At 42.3% G+C, this 22182-nt stretch overlaps 1 protein-coding gene across 7 annotated transcripts in view; it reads left to right on the plus strand.

The window, feature by feature from the left end:
• BCAR3 (BCAR3 adaptor protein, NSP family member) overlaps positions 1-22182 on the plus strand; it is a 218767-nt gene that overhangs the window by 146004 nt on the left and 50581 nt on the right. The window contains exon 1 of one of the 7 annotated variants that reach the window (XM_077120232.1): positions 7935-13284. The exons of the other annotated variants lie outside the window; for them this stretch is intronic. Within the exon in view, the coding sequence (XP_076976347.1) occupies positions 13135-13284 (150 nt within the window). The 5' untranslated portion in view covers positions 7935-13134. Of the gene's footprint in view, positions 1-7934; positions 13285-22182 lie in introns of those variants that run through there. 7 annotated transcript variants of the gene reach the window in all.

Below are 22182 nucleotides of genomic sequence, written 5' to 3' on the forward strand. Positions count from 1 at the left end.
TTGTTGAGTTGAACAATCTCTTTATAAATTCTGGATACTAGACCTTTATCTGATATGTCATTTTCAAATAATATCTCCCATTGTGTAGGCTGTCTTTCTACTTTCTTAATGAAGTTCTTTGATGCACAAAAGTGTTTAATTTTGAGGAGCTCCCATTTATTTATTTCCTTCTTCAGTGCTCTTGCTTTAGGTTTAAGGTCCATAAAACCGCCTCCAATTGTAAGATTCATAAGATATCTCCCTACATTTTCCTCTAACTGTTTTATGGTCTTAGACCTAATGTTTAGATCTTTGATCCATTTTGAGTTAAATTTTGTATAGGGTGTGAGATATGGGTCTTCTTTCATTCTTTTGCATATGGATATCCAGTTCTCTAGGCACCAGTTATTGAAGACACTGTTCTGTCCCAGGTGAGTTGGCTTGACTGCCTTATCAAAGATCAAATGTCCATAGATGAGAGGGTCTATATCTGAGCACTCTATTCGATTCCATTGGTCGATATATCTATCTTTATGCCAATACCATGCTGTTTTGACCACTGTGGCTTCATAATATGCCTTAAAGTCTGGCAGCGCGAGACCTCCAGCTTCGTTTTTTTTCCTCAAGATGTTTTTAGCAATTCGGGGCACCCTGCCCTTCCAGATAAATTTGCTTATTGGTTTTTCTATTTCTGAAAAATAAGTTGTTGGGATTTTGATTGGTATTGCACTGAATCTGTAAATCAATTTAGGTAGGATTGACATCTTAACTATATTCAGTCTTCCAGTCCATGAACACGGTATGCCCTTCCATCTATTTAGGTCTTCTGTGATTTCTTTTAGCAGTTTTTTGTAGTTTTCTTTATATAGGTCTTTTGTCTCTTTAGTTAAATTTATTCCTAGGTATTTTATTCTTTTAGTTGCGATTGTAAATGGGATTCGTTTCTTGATTTCCCCCTCAGCTTGTTCATTACTAGTGTATAGAAATGCTACAGATTTTTGAATGTTGATCTTGTAACCTGCTACTTTGCTGTACTCATTTATTAGCTCTAGTAGTTTTGTTGTGAATTTTTCCGGGTTTTTGACGTATAGTATCATATCGTCTGCAAACAGTGATAGTTTTACTTCTTCCTTTCCAATTTTGATGCCTTGTATTTCTTTTTCTTGTCTAATTGCTCTGGCTAGAACCTCCAACACAATGTTGAATAATAGTGGTGATAGTGGACATCCTTGTCTTGTTCCTGATCTTAGGGGGAAAGTTTTCAATTTTTCCCCATTGAGGATGATATTAGCTGTGGGTTCTTCATATATTCCCTCTATCACTTTAAAGTTCCCTTGTATTCCTATCCTTTGAAGTGTTTTCAACAGGAAAGGATGTTGAATCTTGTCAAATGCCTTCTCTGCATCAATTGAGATGATCATGTGATTTTTCTGCTTTGATTTGTTGATATGGTGTATTACATTAATTGATTTTCTTATGTTGAACCATCCTTGCATACCTGGGATGAATCCTACTTGGTCATGATGTATAATTCTTTTAATGTGTTGTTGGATACGATTTGCTAGAATTTTATTGAGGATTTTTGCATCTATATTCATTAGAGAGATTGGTCTGTAGTTTTCTTTTTTTGTAATATCTTTGCCTGGTTTTGGTATGAGGGTGATGTTGGCTTCATAGAAGGTCTCTTCACCTTTTTGATGAAGTCTTTTGAGGCACAGAAGCATTTGATTTTGAGGAGTTCCCATTTATCTGTTTTTTCTTTTGTTGCTTTTGCTTTGGGTGTAAAATTTAGGAAGCCACCTCCTATTACTAGGTCTTGAAGATATTTCCATACATTTTCTTCTAGAAGCTTTATGGTGCTAGTTCTTATGTTTAGGTGTTTGATCCACTTTGAGTTAATTTTTGTGTAGGGTGTAAGATGGGGTCCTCTTTCATTCTCTTGGCTATTGATATCCAGTTCTTCCATGCCCAATTATTGAAAAGACTATTTTGTCCTAGTTCAGAGGGTCCTTGTCAAAAGTCAGTTGACCATAGATGTGGTATTCTATTTCTGCACTTTTGATTCGATTCTATTGATCAATGCTTATATATTTGTGCCAGTACCATGCTGTTTTGACCACTGTGGCTTTATAATAGGTTTTAAAGTCAGAGAGTGTTAATCCTCCCACTTTGTTCTTTTTTAGGATGCTTTTAGCTATTCTGGGTCTCTTTCCCTTCCAGATGAAGTTGGTAGCTAGCTTTTCCAAATCTTCAAAGTAGCTTGTTGGAATTTTGATTGGTACTGTGTTGAATCTGTAGAGCAATTTGGGGATAATTGACATCTTAACTATATTTAACCTTCCTATCCATGAGCTGGGAATGTCTTTACACTATTTACATCTCATTTGATTTTTCTTTTTTTTTAAAGTTATTTTATTTTATTTTTTTTAAATTTTTAAATTTTTTTTAAATACCAGAAAACACCAAACAAACGCAACATTCTTAACTTTTGATCATTCCTTTCTGCATATATAATCAGTAATTAACAATATCATCACATAGTTGCATATTCATCATCATGATCATTTCTTGGAACATTTGCATCTATTCAGAAAAAGAAATAAAAAGAAAACAGAAAAAAATCTGTACATACCATACCCCTTATCCCTCCCTTTCATTGATCACTATCATTTCAAACTAAATTTATTTTAACATTTGTTCCCCCTATTATTTATTTTTATTCCATATGTTCTACTCGTCTGTTGACAAGGTAGATAAAAGGAGCAGCAGACACAAGGTTTTCACAACCACACAGTCAAATTGTGAAAACTATATCATTATACAATCATCTTCAAGAAACATGGCTACTGGAACACAGCTCCACATTTTCAGGCAGTTTCCTCCAGCCACTCCATTACATCTTGAATAACAAGGTGACATCTACTTAATGTGTAAGAATAACCTCCAGGATAACCTCTCGACCCTGTTTGGAATCTCTCAGCCATTGACACTTTATTTTGTCTCATTTCACTCTTCCCCCTTTTGGTTGAGAAGGTTTTCTCAATCCCTTGATGCTGAGTCTCAGCTCATTCTAGGGATTTTCTCAATCTCTTGATGGTGAGTCTCAGCTCATTCTAGGATTTCTGTCCCACATTGCCAGGAAGGTCCACACCCCTGGAAGTCATGTTCCACGTAAATGGGGGAGGGTGGTGGGTTTGCTTGTTGTGTTGGCTGGAGAGAGAGGCCACATCTGAGCAACAAAAGAGGCTCTCTTGGGGGGTGACTCTTAGGCCTAATTTTAAGTAGGCTTAACCTATCCTCTGTGGGGTTAAGTTTCATATGAACAACCTCCAAGACTGGGGACTCAGCCTATAGTTTTGGTTGTCCATACTGCTTGTGAGAATATCAAGAATTCAACTTGGGAAGTTGAATTTTCCCCCTCTTTTTGATTTCTTTTAGCAATGTTATGTAGTTTTCCATGTACAAGTCCTTTACATCCCTAGTTAAGTTCATTCCTAAGTATTTGATTCTTTTAGTTGCTATTTTGAATGGAAGTTTTTCCTTAACTGACTCCTCAACTAACTCATTGGTTGTGTATAGAAATGCTACTGATTTTTGCATATTCATCATCATGATCATTTCTTGGAACATTTGCATATTCAGAAAAAGAAATAAAAAGAAAACAGAAAAAAATTTATACATACCATGCCCCTTACCCCTCCCTTTCATTGATCACTAGCATTTCAAACTAAATTTATTTTAACATTTGTTTCCCCTATTATTTATTTTTATTCCATATGTTCTACTCATCTGTTGATTTTATATCCTGCCACCTTGATGAATTTTTTTTTTTTTAGCTCAAGAAACTTTGCTATAGAGTTCTTAGAATCTTCCAAGTATAGTATCATATCATCTGCAAATAATGAGAGTTTTACTTCTGCCTTTCCAATTTGGATGCCTTTCATTTCTATGTCCTGCCTGATTGTCCTAGCTAGAACTTCTAGCACAATGTTGAATAATAGTGAAGACAGTGGGCATCCTTGTCCTGGTCCTGATTAAGAGGAAAGCTTTCAGTCTCTCTCCATTGAGTATGATGCTGGCTATTGATTTTTCATATGATATTCCCTTTATCATATTGAGGTAGTTACCTTTGATTCCTATCTTTTGGAGTGTTTTTATCAGAAAAAGATGCTGAATTTTGTCAGATGCTTTTTCAGCATCAATCGAGATGATCATGTGATTTTTCCCTTTTAATGTATTAATGTACTATATTACATTAATTGATTTTCTTGTGTTGAACCATACTTGCATTCCTGGTATTAACCCCACTTGGTCATGGTGTATAATTCTTGTAATGTGCTGTTGGATTCAATTTGCTAAAATTTTATTGAGAATTTTTGCATCTAAATTCATTAGGGAGATTGGCCTGTAGTTTTCCTTTCTTATAGCAATTTTACCAGGTTTTGGTATTAAAATGATATTAGCATCATAAAATGAATTAGGTAGAGTTCCTTTTTCCTGAATTTTTTGGAAATGTTTGAGCAGGATTCATGTTAGTTCTTTCTGGAATGTTTGATAAAATTCCCCTGTGAAGCCATCTGGCCCTGGGCTTTTATTTGTAGGAAGATTTTGGTTGACTGATTGAATCTCTTTCCTTGTGATTGGTTTGTTGGGATCTTCTATTTCTTCCTGAGTCAGTGTAGCTTGTTTGTGTGTCCCCAGGAAGTTGTCGATTTTATCTAAGTTGTCTAGTTTGTTGGTGTATAGTTGTTCATAGTATCGTTATGATTTCTTTTATTTCTTCAGGGTCTGTGGTAAATGCACCCCTTCTCATTTCTGATTTTGTTTATTTGCATCCTCTCTCTTTTTTTCTTTGTCAGTTTTGCTAGTGGCCCATCAATTTTATTGATTTTCTCAAAGAACCAACTTTTGGTTTTATTGATTCTTTTTATTGTTCTTTTGTTCTCCCATTCATATATCTCTGCTTCAGTCATTGCTATTTCTCTTCTCCTATTTGCTTTGGAGTTAGTTTGCTGATCATTCTCAAGTTCTTCCAAGTGTGCTGTTAAGTCCTCAATTTTTGCTCTTTCTTGGTTTTGTTTTGTTTTGTTTTTGCATTGGCAGGCACTGGGAATCATTTCTTGTTTTTTAATATATTCTTTTAGGGCAATAAATTTCCCTCACAGCACAGCCTTTGCCATATCCCGTAAGTTCTGATAAGTTGTATTCTCATTTTCATTCATCTCCAGATGGTTGCTGATTTCTCTAGCAATTTTTTCTTTGGCCCACTGGTTGTTTAATAGTGTGTTATTTAATCTCCATAGATTTGTGAATGTTGTCATTTTTTGGTGGTTATTGAGATCCAGCTTCATCCCACTGTGATCAGAGAATAATAATTTGAATAATTTCAATATTTTTAAATTTATAATTTCAATATTTTTGAATGATTTCAATATTTTTAAATTTATGAAGACCTGTTTTGTGCTGCAGCATATGATCTATCCTGGAGAATTTTCCTTGAGCACTAGAGAAGAATGTATAACCTTGTGCCTTGGGGTGCAATGACCTATACATTTCTGTTAGGTCTAATTCATTTATCAAGTTATTTAACTTCTCTATTTCCTTATTGATCTTCTGTTTGGTTGTTCTACCTATAGAGGAGAGTAGTGTATTGAAGTCTGCTTTAGTCCATTAACATTCAAAGTTATTACTGAAAAGGCATTATCTTTTTATTTTATTTTATTTGACATATCTGTATATTCTTTTCCCTCTTACTCTTTGTATTCTTTAAATTACCCTTAGTGGTACTCTTCAATTCTGTGCCTTCCTCCAGACCGCCCTCTCCTGTCTGTTTTTTTCAGCCAGCAGAGCTCCTTTTAGTATTTCTTGTAGGACCAGTCTCTTGTTGACAAATTCTTTCAGGACTTCTTTGTTTGTGAAAGCTTTCATCTCTCCCTCAATTTAAAAGGACAGTTTGGCTGGGTACAAAATTCTTGGCTGGAAGTCTTTCTCTTTCAGGATCTTGAATATATCATACCACTGCCTTCTTGCCTCCAGGGTGCTAGTTGAGTAGTCAGAACTTAATCTTATTTGATTTCCCTTGTATGTAGTAGATTGTTTTTTGCTGGGCACTTTCAGGATTTTCTGCTTCTCTTCAACATCTGACAGATTGATTAGTATGTGCCTTGGGGAAGGCCTATTTGGATTTATTCTGTTTGGAGTTCTTTGGGTTTCTTTGACTTGTATATTTATGTTCTTTATGAGGGTTTGAAAGTTTTCCCCCATTATATCCTCAACCAGTCTTCCTAGCACTTCCCTCCTCTCTTCTCCTTTAGGAAGCCAGTGATTCTCATATTTGTGCACTTTGTTTTGTCTATCATTTCCCTGAGTTCCTACTGAATTTTTTCCATCTTTTTTTGCCATTTGCTGTTTTAAGTCTTCAAAGTCAGTTGTCCTGCCCTTTATATCATTTGTTCTTTCTTCTGTCCCTTCAAATCTGATGCTGTGTGCCTCCAGCATGTTTTTTATTTGGTCAACAGAGTCTTTAATCTCTGTGATTTCTGCTGTTATTCTATTTATTCTTTCAAATTCCTTTTTGTGCTCTTCTGCTGTCTTCTTGATCACCTTTATGTCATTTTCTAGCCCACTTATTTTATTAAGTAGAATTGTATGAACATCTTTGGTAGTTCCAACATCTGTGTCTCCTCAGGTGTTTTAATTTGGTCATTTGGCAGGTGTTGGGTAACTGATGGCTGGTTAGCTGATGGCTGGGGGTAAGTGGCCGTACTGAGTCAGTCACACACATAGCACACAGCACACAACTCAGGAGACAACCCTCAGGGATGAGTGGGAGACGTCCACTTTATTGAGGAAGTGCACGGGTGTATATAGGCTGGGAGCATGCAGGGACACATGTCAGGCTGGGATTGGTCACTGTTGTTGCTAGGGTGGAGGGCAGATTTCTGGGATTGGTCACCGTTGTTGCTAGGGCGGAGGGCAGATTTCTGGGATTGGTCACCATTGTTGCTAGGGCAGAGGGCAGATTTAAGGTCAGCCATTTTGTGTTGCCTTGCATCAGCCATGGCAGCCATGTTGGTGATATTTTATGGCTTCTCCAACAGGCAGGGCTGTATCTGCTTGCGTTGTGATGTACTTAGTGATCTTTTGCTGTCTTCGTCGCATGTAGATATCTTGATTGATTTACTTTGGGAGTTATTTCTTTCAGTAGTCTAAGGCCTTGTGTTTGTGGGATGGTTGTGCAGCAGGGAGCAGGGTATGGAGTGGAGCAGTCAGTACAGTGATTTGTTTTAGGGCAGGTATTTCAGGTTGGGGATGTTACGCTGATGCTTGTGAACATGGGTGCCCAGTGGCCAGGGAGGATGTAGCTGTGTGGGTACACCAGTTTGGGAGATGTAATCCTGGTGTGCACTGGTCTTAGGCATGGAGCCCTTTGTGTACATGCATACAGCTGTGGCAGCAGATGGCATTAAGTCTTCGTGTATTAGGGGCTGATGTGAACCAGCTGTGCAGGTCGGCACTTTCTCAGACCTGGGAAGTGAGGCTGAGGGCTGTGAGCATGCGCAGTTCCAGGACTGCTGTAACTTGCAATTCCCAGAGCTGAATGATGTGATTGGGGCCCCGTGCGCATCATGGGCCTGGGAGTGCCGTAAACGGATGCGCTGAGCTCAGGGAGGGTGGGGTGAGGCTGTGCGACACTGTAGGTGGGGGTGGGGGGTGGGGGGCAGGGGTAGCCTAGGTATGGAGCTTAGTGCCCGCAGCCTTTATGCACTGGTAACAGCCTGCAGGGAACAGGGAGGGGAAGGTTGTGCTTAGGAGGGTTGCAGGGGAGGTGGGTTGGGCTGCACTTGGGATGGAGGGCAGGTGCGTGCACTGGGGGCTGGTGGGGTGAGGGTGCCTTGAACGTGGGGAATGGGAGCGGGTTTGGGGGTTCAGGTGCTTGGGGTGTGGGGTAAATCGCTGGTCGTGGGGCTGCGCCGGTCTGAGGGTAATGCACCCGAGGAATGTGGCCTGGCTTACTTCCTAGTTCCGTGTACCCATCCGTGCACTCCCATGGGCTCTGCTGCTCTGTACCTCCATGCCAGTTTCCAGCCCTCTGCCTCTCAGGGCCTTGCCCTCTGCAACCAGGGCTGCCACATGTGGTGCAGAAGGTTCTCCCAGGTTAGCCTCACTCCTGAATTGCTGCCTCAGTCACACTTCTGTCCCTTCTGTAACTTTTCTGTGGAGCAGGGCTAATCTCAAGCTGCTCTAGTAGGCCATCTTTCCAGAAGTCTCACAGTTAATCAATTTTGAGAACCAGTTAGAGAAACAGAAATATTTTTTATAGTTAAAATAACATATATACACAAAAGCAATGAATTTCAAAGCACACTGCAACAGCTAGCTATAGAACAGATTTCAGAGTTTGGTATGGATTACAGTTCCACAATTTTAGGTTTTTCCTTCTGGCTGCTGGAAGTCACTGGAAACTAAAAGAAATATCAATATAATGATGCAGCAGTCTTACTCATTTGTTAAATTCTGTCTTCTGTTATAACTCCACCTTCTCCTTTGATCTTTCTCCCACTCTTTAGGGGTATTTGGGCTATGCTCATTCTAACGTTTGCATGTTGGAAAGGGCTGTCGATAATATGGGATGGGGGATGGACCTAATTCATGTTCTGGAGAGGTTGGGCCCTCTGGGTTTTGGGGCTTATCTGGCCTAGGAACCCATCTGGAGGTTGTAGGGAGAAACAGAAATTTGTAGGGGGGGTTATAAGGCCCATCAGGGAGAAATCTGTTTGTAAATACCATACATAATCTCTCTGCTTGTGTGCTGGGCAGATCAATACCCCTTCCAGACAGAGACCATTTAACAGCCGTACTCTTTCATTCCCTTGAGGAATCGGACAAAACTGTCAGACTGAGATGTGTACAGCAGACAGTCTAAATGCTCTCTTTGTGTTCACCAGCAAATGTCTTGTTCACAACACTACATGAAGCACCAGAGAATCAGGCTAGCATTTCCTGTTTTCTTCCCATTGAGTCCAGTTTGCCTTCCCTTTTAGAGCAACAAATAAACTGTATTTGCAGATAGAAAAGGTATTGAACTGTCATTGGCAGCTTCTGTAGTTGCTAAGTGTTGTTGAAGAGGAGATCAGCTGCTTCCCCCAATCCTTTCTCCTCCTTTCTTTCTGGTTTCTCAGCTTCTCTTCCTCAAGCCCTGTTGCTTTCTATATGAGGTAAGCACTGTGAGACACGAGCTTTCTCACTTGCCCCCTGGTTCATTGTTTTCAGAATCATGCACAGTCAGGGCAGGTGCCTGAAGGAAGATTAGGGCAGCAGGGTTAGTGACAACCTTGCCCCCTTTTCCTCTCCAGGCACTTGCCACTCTGCTCTTCAAGACACTGGACCTACAGAGGATATCCTTGACATTTAAGGCCTCCCTGTAACTCCAGGCTGGTGCTGAACTGGCCAAGTTCAGATACCAAGTTCATCTTTCCCTACTTCCTAGGACACCAAGAGAGATGGAGTTGGCATCATCTGCCTTGCTCTCTAGCAAACTGAAGCTGTCTTTGTTTAATGAGGGTAAGATTGCTAGTTGAGTAGAGGCAAAAAGCAAGGAAGCATTAATCTTTCTGGTGTGTGTAGAATCTCAGTGGTTGTGATGAGAAGTTGAGCCTTGTTTTGACCATGGTGGCTGGTACTCACTCCCTGACTGGTATTCCGAGTCTGCTGTGGGCAGGGACCAGGCAGAGCTTGCATCCTTGGACCAGCACCTCAGCTTCAAAGCCTGCCACTGTAGGCAATGTCGTTGTCTGCAGGGCTGCTTGATAATGACTGATACTGCTTCAGGGCATGTAAGACTGGATGCCTGGTTCCTGGGATGGCTGTGGTGAGGGAAAATAGGGGTGTAGGGAGCATAGTTTTTCCAATTGCTCTGAAGCCATGAAAAGCAGGTATTTTGCAGGCATATCCGTCTTCCTCCCTGGTCCCCCATTCTTCATACAATGGCAAACCAAGTAGTCTACTTCACTGTGCACCTGCTTTTCTGGTGGGGACTCTGTATGCTTCCTCTGCTTCTCTCAAGAAGTATGTGTCTGTTGAATATGACTGACCAGCAGCTCCTGTTTCCATGGTTACTAAATAGGTGGGGTTAGAATTAGGGCTGCCCAAGGAAAAACCAGCATGCTTTAACCCTCTCTGCAGGCAGAGTGGGCAACACTTGACCTGAGTTTATGGGCTCCTTCAAGGGTCAAGCTGGCTGCCTTTTTCACAGGTATTCCCTTGGCGTGGAGGAGCAAACCTCTCAAGTGGCTGGAGGGGGGTGGGGGCGGGGCGCGCTAGAGAGCACCCTGGCAGGACCAGATACCCAGCCCTGTCCCCAGAGGGGCCTGATATTTAGGAACCCCTGGATCCAAATTTGATTGTTCCAAAATCATACATACCAAACCACTAGAAAGTGACCTGCTGCCCCAGGGGTTGTGTGATTAAGAGGTTTAATTATAAAATGTCAAAATCTCTTCTTTGGGCCAGCAGCGTGCTCGTGCTTCCATGTGATCAGATACTGGATTCTGCTGTTGGAGGCTCGAGACCCTGTCCTTCCTTTGATTGCTCCCTGCAGAGGAGCAAGCTGTTCTGGTCCTCTGTTTCTTTGTAACTAGGATAGAATAATAATTGTGGGGAGAATGTGGTGGAACTGATCAGTGTGGGTAGGATACAGCTAAAAGCATTACGAGTCAGTGAAGGGCACTTTGTGAATTCATGCAATTATCATCTTTAGTTGAAATAACAACGCATTATTTAGTCTCTCTCCTTGACCATTTTGAAAGAAAATTGATTAAAACCTTTGAGTGCTGCTTCAGATTTTTTTTTTTTTTTAACATGGAACAAAAATAAAAGGTACTTAAGAAACAGTTACCTAATAAGATTAGCCCATTCTTTAATCCTGATGGAGCAAATCCTTTGTGCATTTAGGAGATATTTCTTAGAAATAAACAGGGAAAGAAAACCTCCGTCAGAAGAGCTGTGATTCACCATTGACCCGGGTGTCTTTTGTTTTACCCTTACCCTGGTAATGAAGTCCTTGACTCCATAATGCTGTGTAATTTACGTGCCTGCATTATTTTCGTTTTTTGCTTTCAGAAATACATTCCATTCACACTTTCCAGGGGAATGGTATCAGGAATTCAGGACCTGTTGACTAATTAATCTCAATGAGTTTCTGTGCAGGATTTAATAAGATCCTTCCCTTCATTTACTGGGTTTGTAATGATGCTTTTCTAGACTCGGAGTTTTTTGGCCCAGTGGAGTTTGCTATTTCTTATTAAAGAGGAATAGCAGGTGAAAATGGAGTAGCTATTGGTCTGCTTGATTAGTCAATCCCACAGCGTTGCCAGGACCATTGGTCTGGCTGCTCATGTGGGCTTGCCCTTTGAACCTCAGCGACTGGAAGTAAGGGCAAAAAAAGAGAGAAAACGGTTCCACGGATGCAGCTCATGGACCGTGGAGGACAGTACTGACCCAACAACTGTTCTTCATGGGCCGCTCCAACTCAGAACCCTTTGACATCTATCACCTTTGGTGTTTGCTTCCAGCTTCTCGGGTAATGATCCAGGATTCCAAATCCGATCTCCAGAATCATGAATTTAGGTGGGAGAGAAGCAGTGAGGGAAAAGGAAGCCAGCCTCTCCCTGGTTGTTGCTATGGTGAAAGACCCTTTGAAACTTCATCCCCACTTTCAACGTGTTTATTAGGCTGAGCTTACCAGAGGGGTAAAATCTGTGTCTCCCCAAACCCCTCATCCCAACCCAGAAGCTGTTCACTGGTCATTGAATAAACAATTCCTTGTTTTTAAAGGCAGACTTGACCTAGTCCAAAGGCCGAGGTCTCTAAGGCGTTGACACGAATCCCTCTGGATAGTTCTCATACTTCCCTCATGCCTCATCTCGTGTTGTTCTTTTCTGAACTGAATAGGTTCTGTTTCTTCCCATTACAAGTTTCTGCCTGTGTGAAGTTTTAGAAAGCTTCAGGACACATTCCATTTCTGTGTGGCTGAAGCCACAGAAAGTTAATATTTGGAACTGTTGGAAAGGAAAATCTACAGGCAAAAATCTGGGTTTGATTAAAAAAAAAAGAAGAATCTTTGAAAATTCACTGTAACTGGAATAAATGAAGAAAAGCAATTACCTTCTCCTAAAAGTGGTATTAGGATCTTGGTAGGGGTAAAGGCCTCTTCCCACAGGGATGTCTGGCCATGCTTGTCTACCTTGGACTGAAGGTTTGTGTGCTGAATCTGGGTTAGGCAGAGTGGGTAATTAAGTGAAGATAGATTATTACAGTGAAGAATTTAAGGTAAGGGCGAGGGGAGTGGGACTAGTAGGGTTGGGTCAGTAAAGGGTACACAGCCTATCTCCCATCCCCACCTCCCAACAGACTGCACGGGCAGGTGGGGAGGGCATAGGGGCTCAGGGTGTTTGCTGACAGACTTGCTAATTAAACACCCAAAGACAATATTGCTTTGCCAATAGGGATGACTGTGCCAGCCTTATCTGTTGCAAACTGGCTGCCAGGAGCATCCAAATTAAAAACAAACAGCTATGGAGGTAGGTGTGGGAGAGTGGGGACAGGGATCCTAAGAAACCCAGGAGCCTGCGTTTCTGAGGACGTCTATGATTACTCTCAGGAGAAAGTCACTCCTTGATCACTTTAGGCCACCTCCTTTTCTCAAAGAAGTCTCTGTCTCATGACAAGGTGGTGTGATGTGTATAACTTGCCCTGCTTCTTTAAACCCTTACGTGCTGGGGTAACAAGCAAACCAACAAAGCCACCAGAACAGATTGCAATGTGCGGCTCAGTCCTAAGAAAGGCTGCCTGGGGTGGGAGGTGGTTAATGATTTCTGCTGGGGTCTCTAAATTGAGGCGATAGTGAAGCCCAGAGCCTCTTCTAAGTGGGGTTAGAATTTCATCAGAAAGCAAGACTGGTCACATGAGAATTTCTGGCACTGTGTGCATGGCAGGCTGGTCACCAGCCTGCCAGAATTGAGTGAGTGGATCGTATTGGCTTCAGCTGAGGGGAAAAGTCCCTGACTGGCTTGGGAGAAAGGAGCCGGCTCACTCCTCAGGCCAGCAACTGTGGGGCAGGCACAGCACCATGGCTGCGGCAGTACTGGCACGCTAATGTCCAAGGCACCCCTTTCCTTTTACTCTAAAGAAAGTGTGGTCCTGAGGACGGAAGACAGAAAGATGCCTAAGGAATGCAGTGCTCTCCATACCCTCTCTGCAGCTCTGTGCTGCTTTTATCACCGCAAGTCTTTCTTTGGAGTGAAGGTAGGTGTGGTTTTAAGATAAGATGCATTCATAATTCTTTTTTTGGGCTCTGAAAGCTTTAACTTTCTAAAGGACATTAGAAGAAAAGTTTGCAGCTTGGCTGTAAAAACCGAGATACTTTCTTGGACTGATGGATCTTCGTAAGTGGTGCACCTCCCCTCTAAGCAGAACCGAGTGGCAAGGCTCAGGGCTGTGTTTTGAGACAAAATAGCTCTGGATTTTCCCCCCAGGATATTTTCAGTCTATTTGGATTGAAATTTTATACTAAGATATCTCAACAAGATGGAGCTGTATTTCTTTTTGTCTCTGTCTCTTGTTCATATTGGATGTGAGATGGTTGCTACTCTTCTGCTTGACCTGGTCACCCATTATTGTCGTTATTGTATATTGTGTAAAGAAATACAAAAAATACCTCCTTTCACATCTAATCAGATTCTAATACGTTTCAGGCTTCAGAAACTTTTCTTTACTGCTCCCATTTTAGCCTTTGTTGTAAGTGCCAATGCCAAAGGTTTTGTGTAATATGACGATGCAATATTTATTTTGATGAAAGTGTTCTGAGGGTCTCATTTGACTAATCTAAGGTGAGTCCTGTGTTCTATGTTGCCCACGTGTGGCACACTAAGAATTAAGAATCATACAAGCTGTCACTGATCTAGAGGCTTGTCTGCCTTGGAAAAATCCTGTCATCCCCCGTGTGAAAGTGGACCTCACTGATTTATGGGAACTGGGAATTAGAGAGCTCTCAAGAAATTCTTCCCATCCCAATAGCAGAGCTCCCTTTTCTGAGGGACTGATTTGTTCACTGCCATTGAGAAAGCTACAGTAGAGTTATGATGTTCTGCTTCATTCTTTTGATAGAGCTGTTTTTGAAAAACCTCTCATGGGAACTGCATTTTAAAGGAAGAAAGATCCACCTTGGCAGGAAAATACATGCAGAATGAGAAGAGGATGGGCTTTCTCAGATTTTACGACCCCTGGTCATTTTCAGAATGGCTTTTTAACCATTTGGCAATGTTCATTTTTGTCTGTTTGTCGAGAAATTTGGAGGAAGATGAGTGATTAATCATCAGTTGTTTCCTCTCTGACTTAAGACCCCCTTTATCTCCTGGAGCCCAGTGAGGTGATGCAAGGACCATGTGGTTTCTGGCCTAAATATGGATCCTTCTAGTGTAGGTCAGATGAAGTCATGCCATTAAGAGTATTTTAAAGCTGTCAGAAAGACCACGAGGTCCCAAAGGAATTGTGCATTTCAGGGATTGGCAGTAGGTTTTCATGCTAATAGAAATCCTCCTGTAAGCAAACTTCTGCTACTATGGAAAAGTGCAACTCAGCATTTGGTATGTTTTCTCTGAGAGACAACAGCCATGACTATTGGGGTCTGAGATTCTGTTGGGGCCCGCCGTCCCTCTATAGTTATAGCCTCTTAAGGCCTGCCCAGAAAGAGCCACATCAGTGTATTGGGTTGGTCTGAACCAGTTGTACTTCAATTTATCCCTTCTCATCCCATTCCTTGGCCCGCCAGCGGCAGCCCCCACCATGGCCACACTTGGTGGTTGACTTGGTAGAACCATCCTTCTTTCTACCTGGGATTCCCACCCTGCCCATTTGCTGCTGTTTTTGTAGCACAGAAAGAAGACCTGACCTGCTCGCTAGAAATTGAAGCCTGCATTTCCAAAGTAGGATTTCCTAACTGCACCCTCAAGATGAGTTTCCTTGTAGAATGGAATGATTTCTAAAAAAAAAAAAAAGATGAGTTTCCTTATCTTGCTTTGTTTAGCTGACTACCTGGGAAAGAAATCAGCTTTTGCTTAGTACCTCATCCTGTCCCTGTTGCCCCGATAATAACACCACATTGCTTTATTGACTTCCCCTTTAATTAGGGGTTTCAGGTCTTGCCACTGTTAATTAGTTTTCATTGCAATTAGAGTTTCAAAAATTAAATTGTGATTGATTGTCTGGTAGCAAAGTGGAAATAAAGCTTCAGTTCTTGACCATGTATGCTGCTTCTGTAACAAAAATAACACTACAGTAGCCATGGTAACTTCCTATTTGGTCTAATCCATATCATCTCTGGAGAAAGATTGTTATTAATAGTGTTTGTTGTATGGGAAGAAAACTAAAAATATAAAAGCTCCCTCATTACTTAGGAGACCAGATCATACTGGTACTTCCGGGGAATGAGATCTTATTTGCAGAAGTCTTGCAGAATTTAAATATATTCAGAGTCCTTATGTGGACTTAGTTGTTCTTGTGTGGATCGGTGTTAAGGAATTAAATGGGGAGCCAAGAATGAAGAGGAGGAGCAAGGATATGCATAGGCTGCTGGCCGTCAGAGATCTGAGGCCAAATACGAGGAGTTCTAGCCACATTCAGGGTCATGATGTGAGAATAAGTCACATTAGACAGTTGTTTTGCCAAAGACTACTGGATCTTTTTTTCTGGGCGATAAAAAGAAAGGATGCTTTGCTATGTTCAACGAAGAAAAGTTTACAATGAAAATATTCGAAATCTGTCACATTCTTAAAGCACATGAGAGGTAAAAGCTCCTATATGTCAAATGTAGCCCGTTCATGTGCAGATGCTCAGGTAGGTGGGGAGAGGAGGGCCAGTTGAGGCTCAGTCCCTGTGTTCGTAGGACCTCCTACAAGCATTAGGTCATGATACCATTTCATTACACTTGCAAAAGTATTTCCAGTGTCTACGTTCCTTCCAGTGTTACCTGATTTGAGTCTCAAAATGAGCTCTGTGAACTGGACAGGGCAGTAGTTAAGCCCATTTCACAGAGGACAGTTTGGCTCAGATAACCTATTCAGGATCATTAAGTGGGGAACCAGGAGCAGAACTCAGATTTTTTAGCCTCGAGCCCAGTGTCCTTTCTACCATACCATGTTAAGACAAATGAAACTTGAAATAAGGTGATATTGTGTGTGTGTGTGTATATATATAAACAATTTATTTTTCAATCCAGTTGGTTGAGAATAGTGTAAGCCTTGGTTTTTTCTTAATGCAGTTTTTTTTGTTTTGTTTTGTTTTTTTGCATGGGCAGGCACCGGGACTCAAGCCCAGGTCTCTGGCCATGGCAGGCGGGAATTCTGCCACTGAGCTACCCTCGTACCCTTAATGCAGTTTTATTGCAATATAGTCACACACCATACAAACCATCTGAAGTATACAATCACTGACTCACGATATCATGACACAGTTGTGCATACATCCCCATAATCAATTTTAGAACATTTTCATTACTCCAGAAAAGAAATGAAAATAAAAAAGAAACTCACATCTTCCCATACCCCTTGTCCCTTCATAGTATTGGTATGGTACCATTTGTTACTGTTCATGAAAGAATATTAAAATATTTTCTGTTAACTATAATCCATAGTTTGTAATAGCTACAGTTTTCCCCCATATACCCCTTATTATTAATTCCTTATAGTAATGTCATACATTTGTTCTAGCCTATGAAAGAACTTTTTTTATTTGCACAGTTAATCATAATGATTGCCCACCAAGGCATTCACTGTGTTGTACATTCCCATGTTTTATCCCCCAGCTTTCCTTCTGGTGACATACATGACTCTAAACTTCCCCTTTCCACCACATGCATGCACTATTCAGTGCTGTTAATTATTCTCACAATAATGTGCTACCATTACCTCTATCTATTTCCAAATATTTAAATTCAATCTCAAACATAGTGCACATATTAAGCAACTGCTCCCCATTCTTTAGCCTCATTCTGTATCCTGATAACATGTATTCTATACATTATGTCTATGAATTTACATGTTATAGTTAGTTCATATCAGTTGAGATCATACAATATTTGTCCTTTTGTGTCTGACTTATTTTGCTTAGTGTAATATCCTCAAGGTTCATTCATGTTGTCATATGCTTCGGGACTTTTTTCCTTCTTACTGTTGAATGATGTTCTGTTTTATGTATTTTAGTTTGCTAATGCTGCTGGAATGCAATATACCAGAAATGGATTGGCTTTTTTTTTTCTGGACTGGCTTTTATAAAGGGGACTTACTTAGTTACAAATTTATAGTTCCTTAGAGGAAAGGCAGCTGGCTTTCCTCTGGCTTTCTCTGTCACATGGAAAGGCACACGATGATGTCTGGTGGCCTTCTCTCCAGATTCTGGGTTCAAACGGCTTTCCCCAGGGTGATTCCTTTCTGTATCTCCAAACATCTGGGTCTGAGCTGCTTCAGAGCTCCTGTCTTCTGACTTCTTCTGTGGTGGTTTGAAGTTGTTATACCCCAGAAAAGCCAGTTTTCTTTCCTAATCCAATCTTGTGGCGGCAGACCTATTGTTTAGGGTGGAAACTCCATGTTTCCATGGAGATGTGACTCACCTGGTTGAGAGTGTCACCTTTTGATTAGGTGAAGATGTGACTCTGTCCATTCAAAGTGGGTCTTAAGTAGTTTACTAGAGTTCTTTAAAAAAAAAAAGAAACATTTTGGAGGAAGCTCGGACACTTGGAGAATAGTTGCTTCAGAGCCGACAGAGTTGCAGACATTTGGAGATGCTTAGAGTGCCAACAGAGAGAGCAGATGCCTGGACACAGATGTTTGGAGATGCATAGCCCAGCAGAAGTCGTGGTGTGCCTTCCCATGAGATGCTCAGCAAACTAGAACCCAGAGCTGTGTCCCAGAAAAGCTAAATGAAGGTCCACAGATGCTTATAGAGGAGACATCTGGCATCAGTAGCTGGAAGCAGTGGAGCCGGGAACAAGGACCAGCAGACGCCCACCATGTGCCCTCCCATATGACAGACATTGGCCTTTCTTGAGCCAAGGTATCTTTCTATGGATACCTTAGTTTGGATCTTTTTATGGCCGTAGAACTACAAGCTTGTAACTTAATAAGTTTCCCTTCTAAAGCTGTTCCATTTCTGGTGCATTGCATTTTGGCAGCATTTAACAAACCAAAACACCTCCTTTTAAGCCTCACTCATTGCAGAACGCACTCCCCTTAGCTCACCTCAGTTGTAGTTAGCCATTGATGAAACTTATATACTGATGATTTAAGTCCACAGCAACTGAACAACTGGGCACTATCACCTGGCCAAGTTGATCCCTGACCCTAACTCTACAGTATGTCTATACCACATTTTGTTTATCCATTCATCTGTTGATGGACGTTTGGGTTGTTTCCATCATTTGGCAATTGTGAATAATGCCACTGTGAACACTGGTGTGCAAATGTCAGTTTGTGTCTCTGCTTTCAGGTCTTCTGGGTATATCCCAAGTAGCAGGATTGCCGGGTCATAAGGCGACTGTGTACTTAACTATCTGAGGAACCGCCCAGTTTTCCTCCACAACGACTGTACCATTTACATTCCCACCAGCAAAGAATAAGTGTTTCAGTTTCTCCACATCATCTCCAATACTTGTTGTTTCTTGTCTTTTTAATAGTGGGAGCCTCAGTTTTTAGGAGAGAGTTTGGGAGGATACAGGACTACTTCTTGTAGATCAGGTAACCTTTTTAAAAAATTTATTTTTTTTAGTAACTTGGGGTTTGGGTAGACAAAGGAGGACATGGTGTGGGGGAAGGCATTCTAGTCTAGAGGAGCAGCAGATCATTTAGCTTGGAGGTGAAAAAAAGAAGTGTGGCATTGACAGTCAGAAAAAAAATGGAAAACTTGGGGTTCAGGCTGAGAAGTTAGGATTTAATCCCCTCCACAAATAGTTAACAAGTATTTGAGGCAAACTTCAGGGTGGCCCTCAACCTGGTGGCAGCCTCAGTTTGGTATATATGCCCAATTCTGTGGGAGCAAGTGTATGTCAGACCTTTACCAGGTCAGACTTCTGCCAGGTGCTGAGGACCCAGTAATAAAGACCCTGTCTGTCCTCAAGGGTTAAAGTCCAGCTGGAGAGAGCCCCTGTAGCACCGTCCTTCATAGGCATTCTACAGATAATTTATCAATACACTGAAAGAAGGCTTTATTTATCAGTGATCTGGTGGTGCTATTCTAGAGGGTACTGTGGATTCCCAGAGGCCCTTCCAGATGTAGCCTAGATGGAAAGGAGAGGGGACAATTAAGGAAGTCCTCCTGGGGGAGGTTGGGCCTCCGCTGAGTCTGAAGAATTCGTGGAAGTTTTTGAGAGAAGGAAAGGGGATGGCACTCTGGGTAGAGGAACTCACGGGGGTCGGTGTGGGCAGGAGGAGCCAGCACGAGGCAGGCAAAGGCAGGACCCTTTCAGGTTCCAAGTGGACAGCAGAAGGAATCTGGTAAAAAGAACAGTAGGTCACATTTCTGGGATTAGTGATGGTGGACAGACCCTCACATCTTCTGACCTTCCATGCCTCTGATGTGGGCTTTTTATAGGGTTGGGGATAGGGTGGGCAGGGGGAGAAAGAGCAAAACTTGACACCTTATGAAAGGCTTCTCCTGAAAAGAGTTGAATTTGGTTGTGTTCACGTAATTGCAAGGAAGCATAGGAGACGGGGATTACCTTTCAGCTGCAGAAACGCCACCTTTCTGAAATAGCATAAATAGGGAGGTGGGAGCTGGGGTCTGTAGGTGAATGAACGGGTAAGTCCCAGCTGAACAGGGTCATTAAGGTCATCAGCAATGGTGCTGTCAAGGAGAAATCACGGTTAGAAAGCAGTAGATTTTTAACAGAGACTTCCCAATACATATATTTGACTCTGTTTGTACCCGTGAAGTCCTCTATATAGTGGTATGATCTTAAAGTCAATTTGATGTTGGTGGGCATTCTACAGGTATTTATTAGTAGACTGTAAGAAGGCCTCATTTTTTAAAATCACTTTTATTTTTTTATTTTAAATCTTTTTTAAATCATTTCCTTGCTCATGAAAAATAAATATTTTGAGCTACTCTGAATTCGCATTCCATCCTGGGGTAACACACCTGCCCTCCTAGAGGGTTGGACCCCTGGAACTTGGCTGCATTTACACGTTGGTGTGGGAGGAGGGTGGAGGTCCCACTTGCCTTCTCTGTGGTCAGTCCCAGAGTCTGTCTACTGTTGTGACAGCTGTCCACTAGTGACACCCTGCATCAGTGACGGCCTGAGCAGCCTTTGCCAGTGGGGCAGATGCACCGTCAGCATGAGCTGTGAAAGGTGAAGATCTATGTGGGAACTGTTTTTCCAAAGATTCAACCCCTCCTGGCGACTGCCAGTTGCTTGTATATCTCTCCTCCCCTCCAAAAAAATGTCCATGGTAGGCTTTTTTGTTTTTGTTTTTTATTTTAAAGAGGACCTGAATACATTAATTTGGCATCTGGGAGCCACAGAGATCTGGTTTTAGCATCAGGGGAGGACATGCTTGACAGGGGCTGTGTCCCAGTGTCCTTTTCCACAGCAGACCCTGGAGCTGGGCTCCTGGCTGAAGCCTTGTTTTTGTTGGACAAACCTGAGTGGGAAACAGAGACAGGCCTGGGATCCTGGGAAAATTGTTAGATGGATCAGCACCTCCAGGACTGTGGGGAAATGGGCCCAGTGCCAAACCTTGGGGAGGACCATGGGGAGTTGGTGTGCTGAGGCTGCAGAGGTCTTTCTGCACCAGCTAAGTGTGGGAGGTCAGCAGGGTGCAGACGACTCGGGCCTCTGTGGCTTGGTTTAAAGACGTTTTGGGAGACAGCTCTGGGTCTTTTAGCTGATGGGTGTTTGGGGTGTCCCAGGGACAGCAGAGGAGACCCTGGCTGTTCTGGTTAGAGGGGAGAGAAGAGAAATGCCTCATAGGTTGGACATCACTGTGGCATCTCTGTCCTTGTCTGGATTCCCAGTGCATGTCAACAGCCCCAGGAGCTAATGCCATGATCTGGCTCTGGCCATGAGAATGTTATGGCTTATTTTCTAGCTTATGAAAGAGCTATGCTCAGTCTTTTAATTTGTGTGGAGAACTCTCCCCAGTGCCCATTCTAGATATGTGTATGCTTTTGCCAAAGCAGTTGGGTAGAAAGAACTGACACACTAAAGTCCTAGATTCTTGATCCAGTCAGAATCATTGCTCTAGTCTTCTACCCAGAATTCATCTAGGTACCCCGCCCTTCCCCTCACTCTTCCTCATGTACCAGGAGGGCATACTCTGGACTGGGAAAACAAAGGTGAAAGATTCTGCCCTTGGGGGGCACTTCCCTGTCTGGTGGGGGAGAGGTGTTTGAGCAGCTCTGTCCATGGTGTGTGATAGGTGCAGTGATAGAAGTATGCCTGGCCTATTGTGAGATCTGGGAGAGAGGTATTTAACCCAGCCTGGATTCAGGGAGCTTCCTAGAAAAGGTAACTCCTGAACACCTCCCAAGGAGCAGTAGAAGAAAAGGCATGCAGGAGAGAAAAAACATCATGTATGGAGGAACTTGAGGCTGAATTGGGGCAATGGAAGGAGATGAGACCACAGAGGTTATCAGGGAACAGATCACAAAGGCCTGTGTGCAAGGAAGTGATTGGACTTTTTCTGGGAGCAGTGGAAGCTAGTGAACAGTTTGGATGAGAACGTGGATGAGGGTTTGGCTTTTTGGGAGTAGGTTGAGTTTGAGAAGTATAAACAGTGTCTCCCCTAACTCCTGGCCTGTGTCCCCAGCTGGACCTTTGAAGCTTCCCATGAGTTCTGTTTGTCCTTGCTCAGTTCACTCCCATTCCCCTCTCGCCACCTTCTCCTACCGTGTCCTTTTTAATATTCATATAAGATCTTTTTTCTTACTTCCAGATGCAGTTAAAGGCTATCATGTGTGATTCCATTATTCCATCCCCTGTCATGCCCCTTCAAGCTACAGCTTTATCCATATCTATTCTGATCCTTGCTTCGTTCCTCCAGTCTGTGAAGAGGAAGTGTCTTTCTCGCTGACCAAGGCTGGTCCCTCTACCTTTGCCCTCAACTGCCCACCTCCCAGAGGACTCTGCTCCATTGGCCACTCTCTCCCCCTGTC

The sequence above is a fragment of the Tamandua tetradactyla genome, chromosome 11 (assembly GCF_023851605.1).
Source record: "Tamandua tetradactyla isolate mTamTet1 chromosome 11, mTamTet1.pri, whole genome shotgun sequence".
Taxonomy (NCBI): domain Eukaryota; kingdom Metazoa; phylum Chordata; class Mammalia; order Pilosa; family Myrmecophagidae; genus Tamandua; species Tamandua tetradactyla.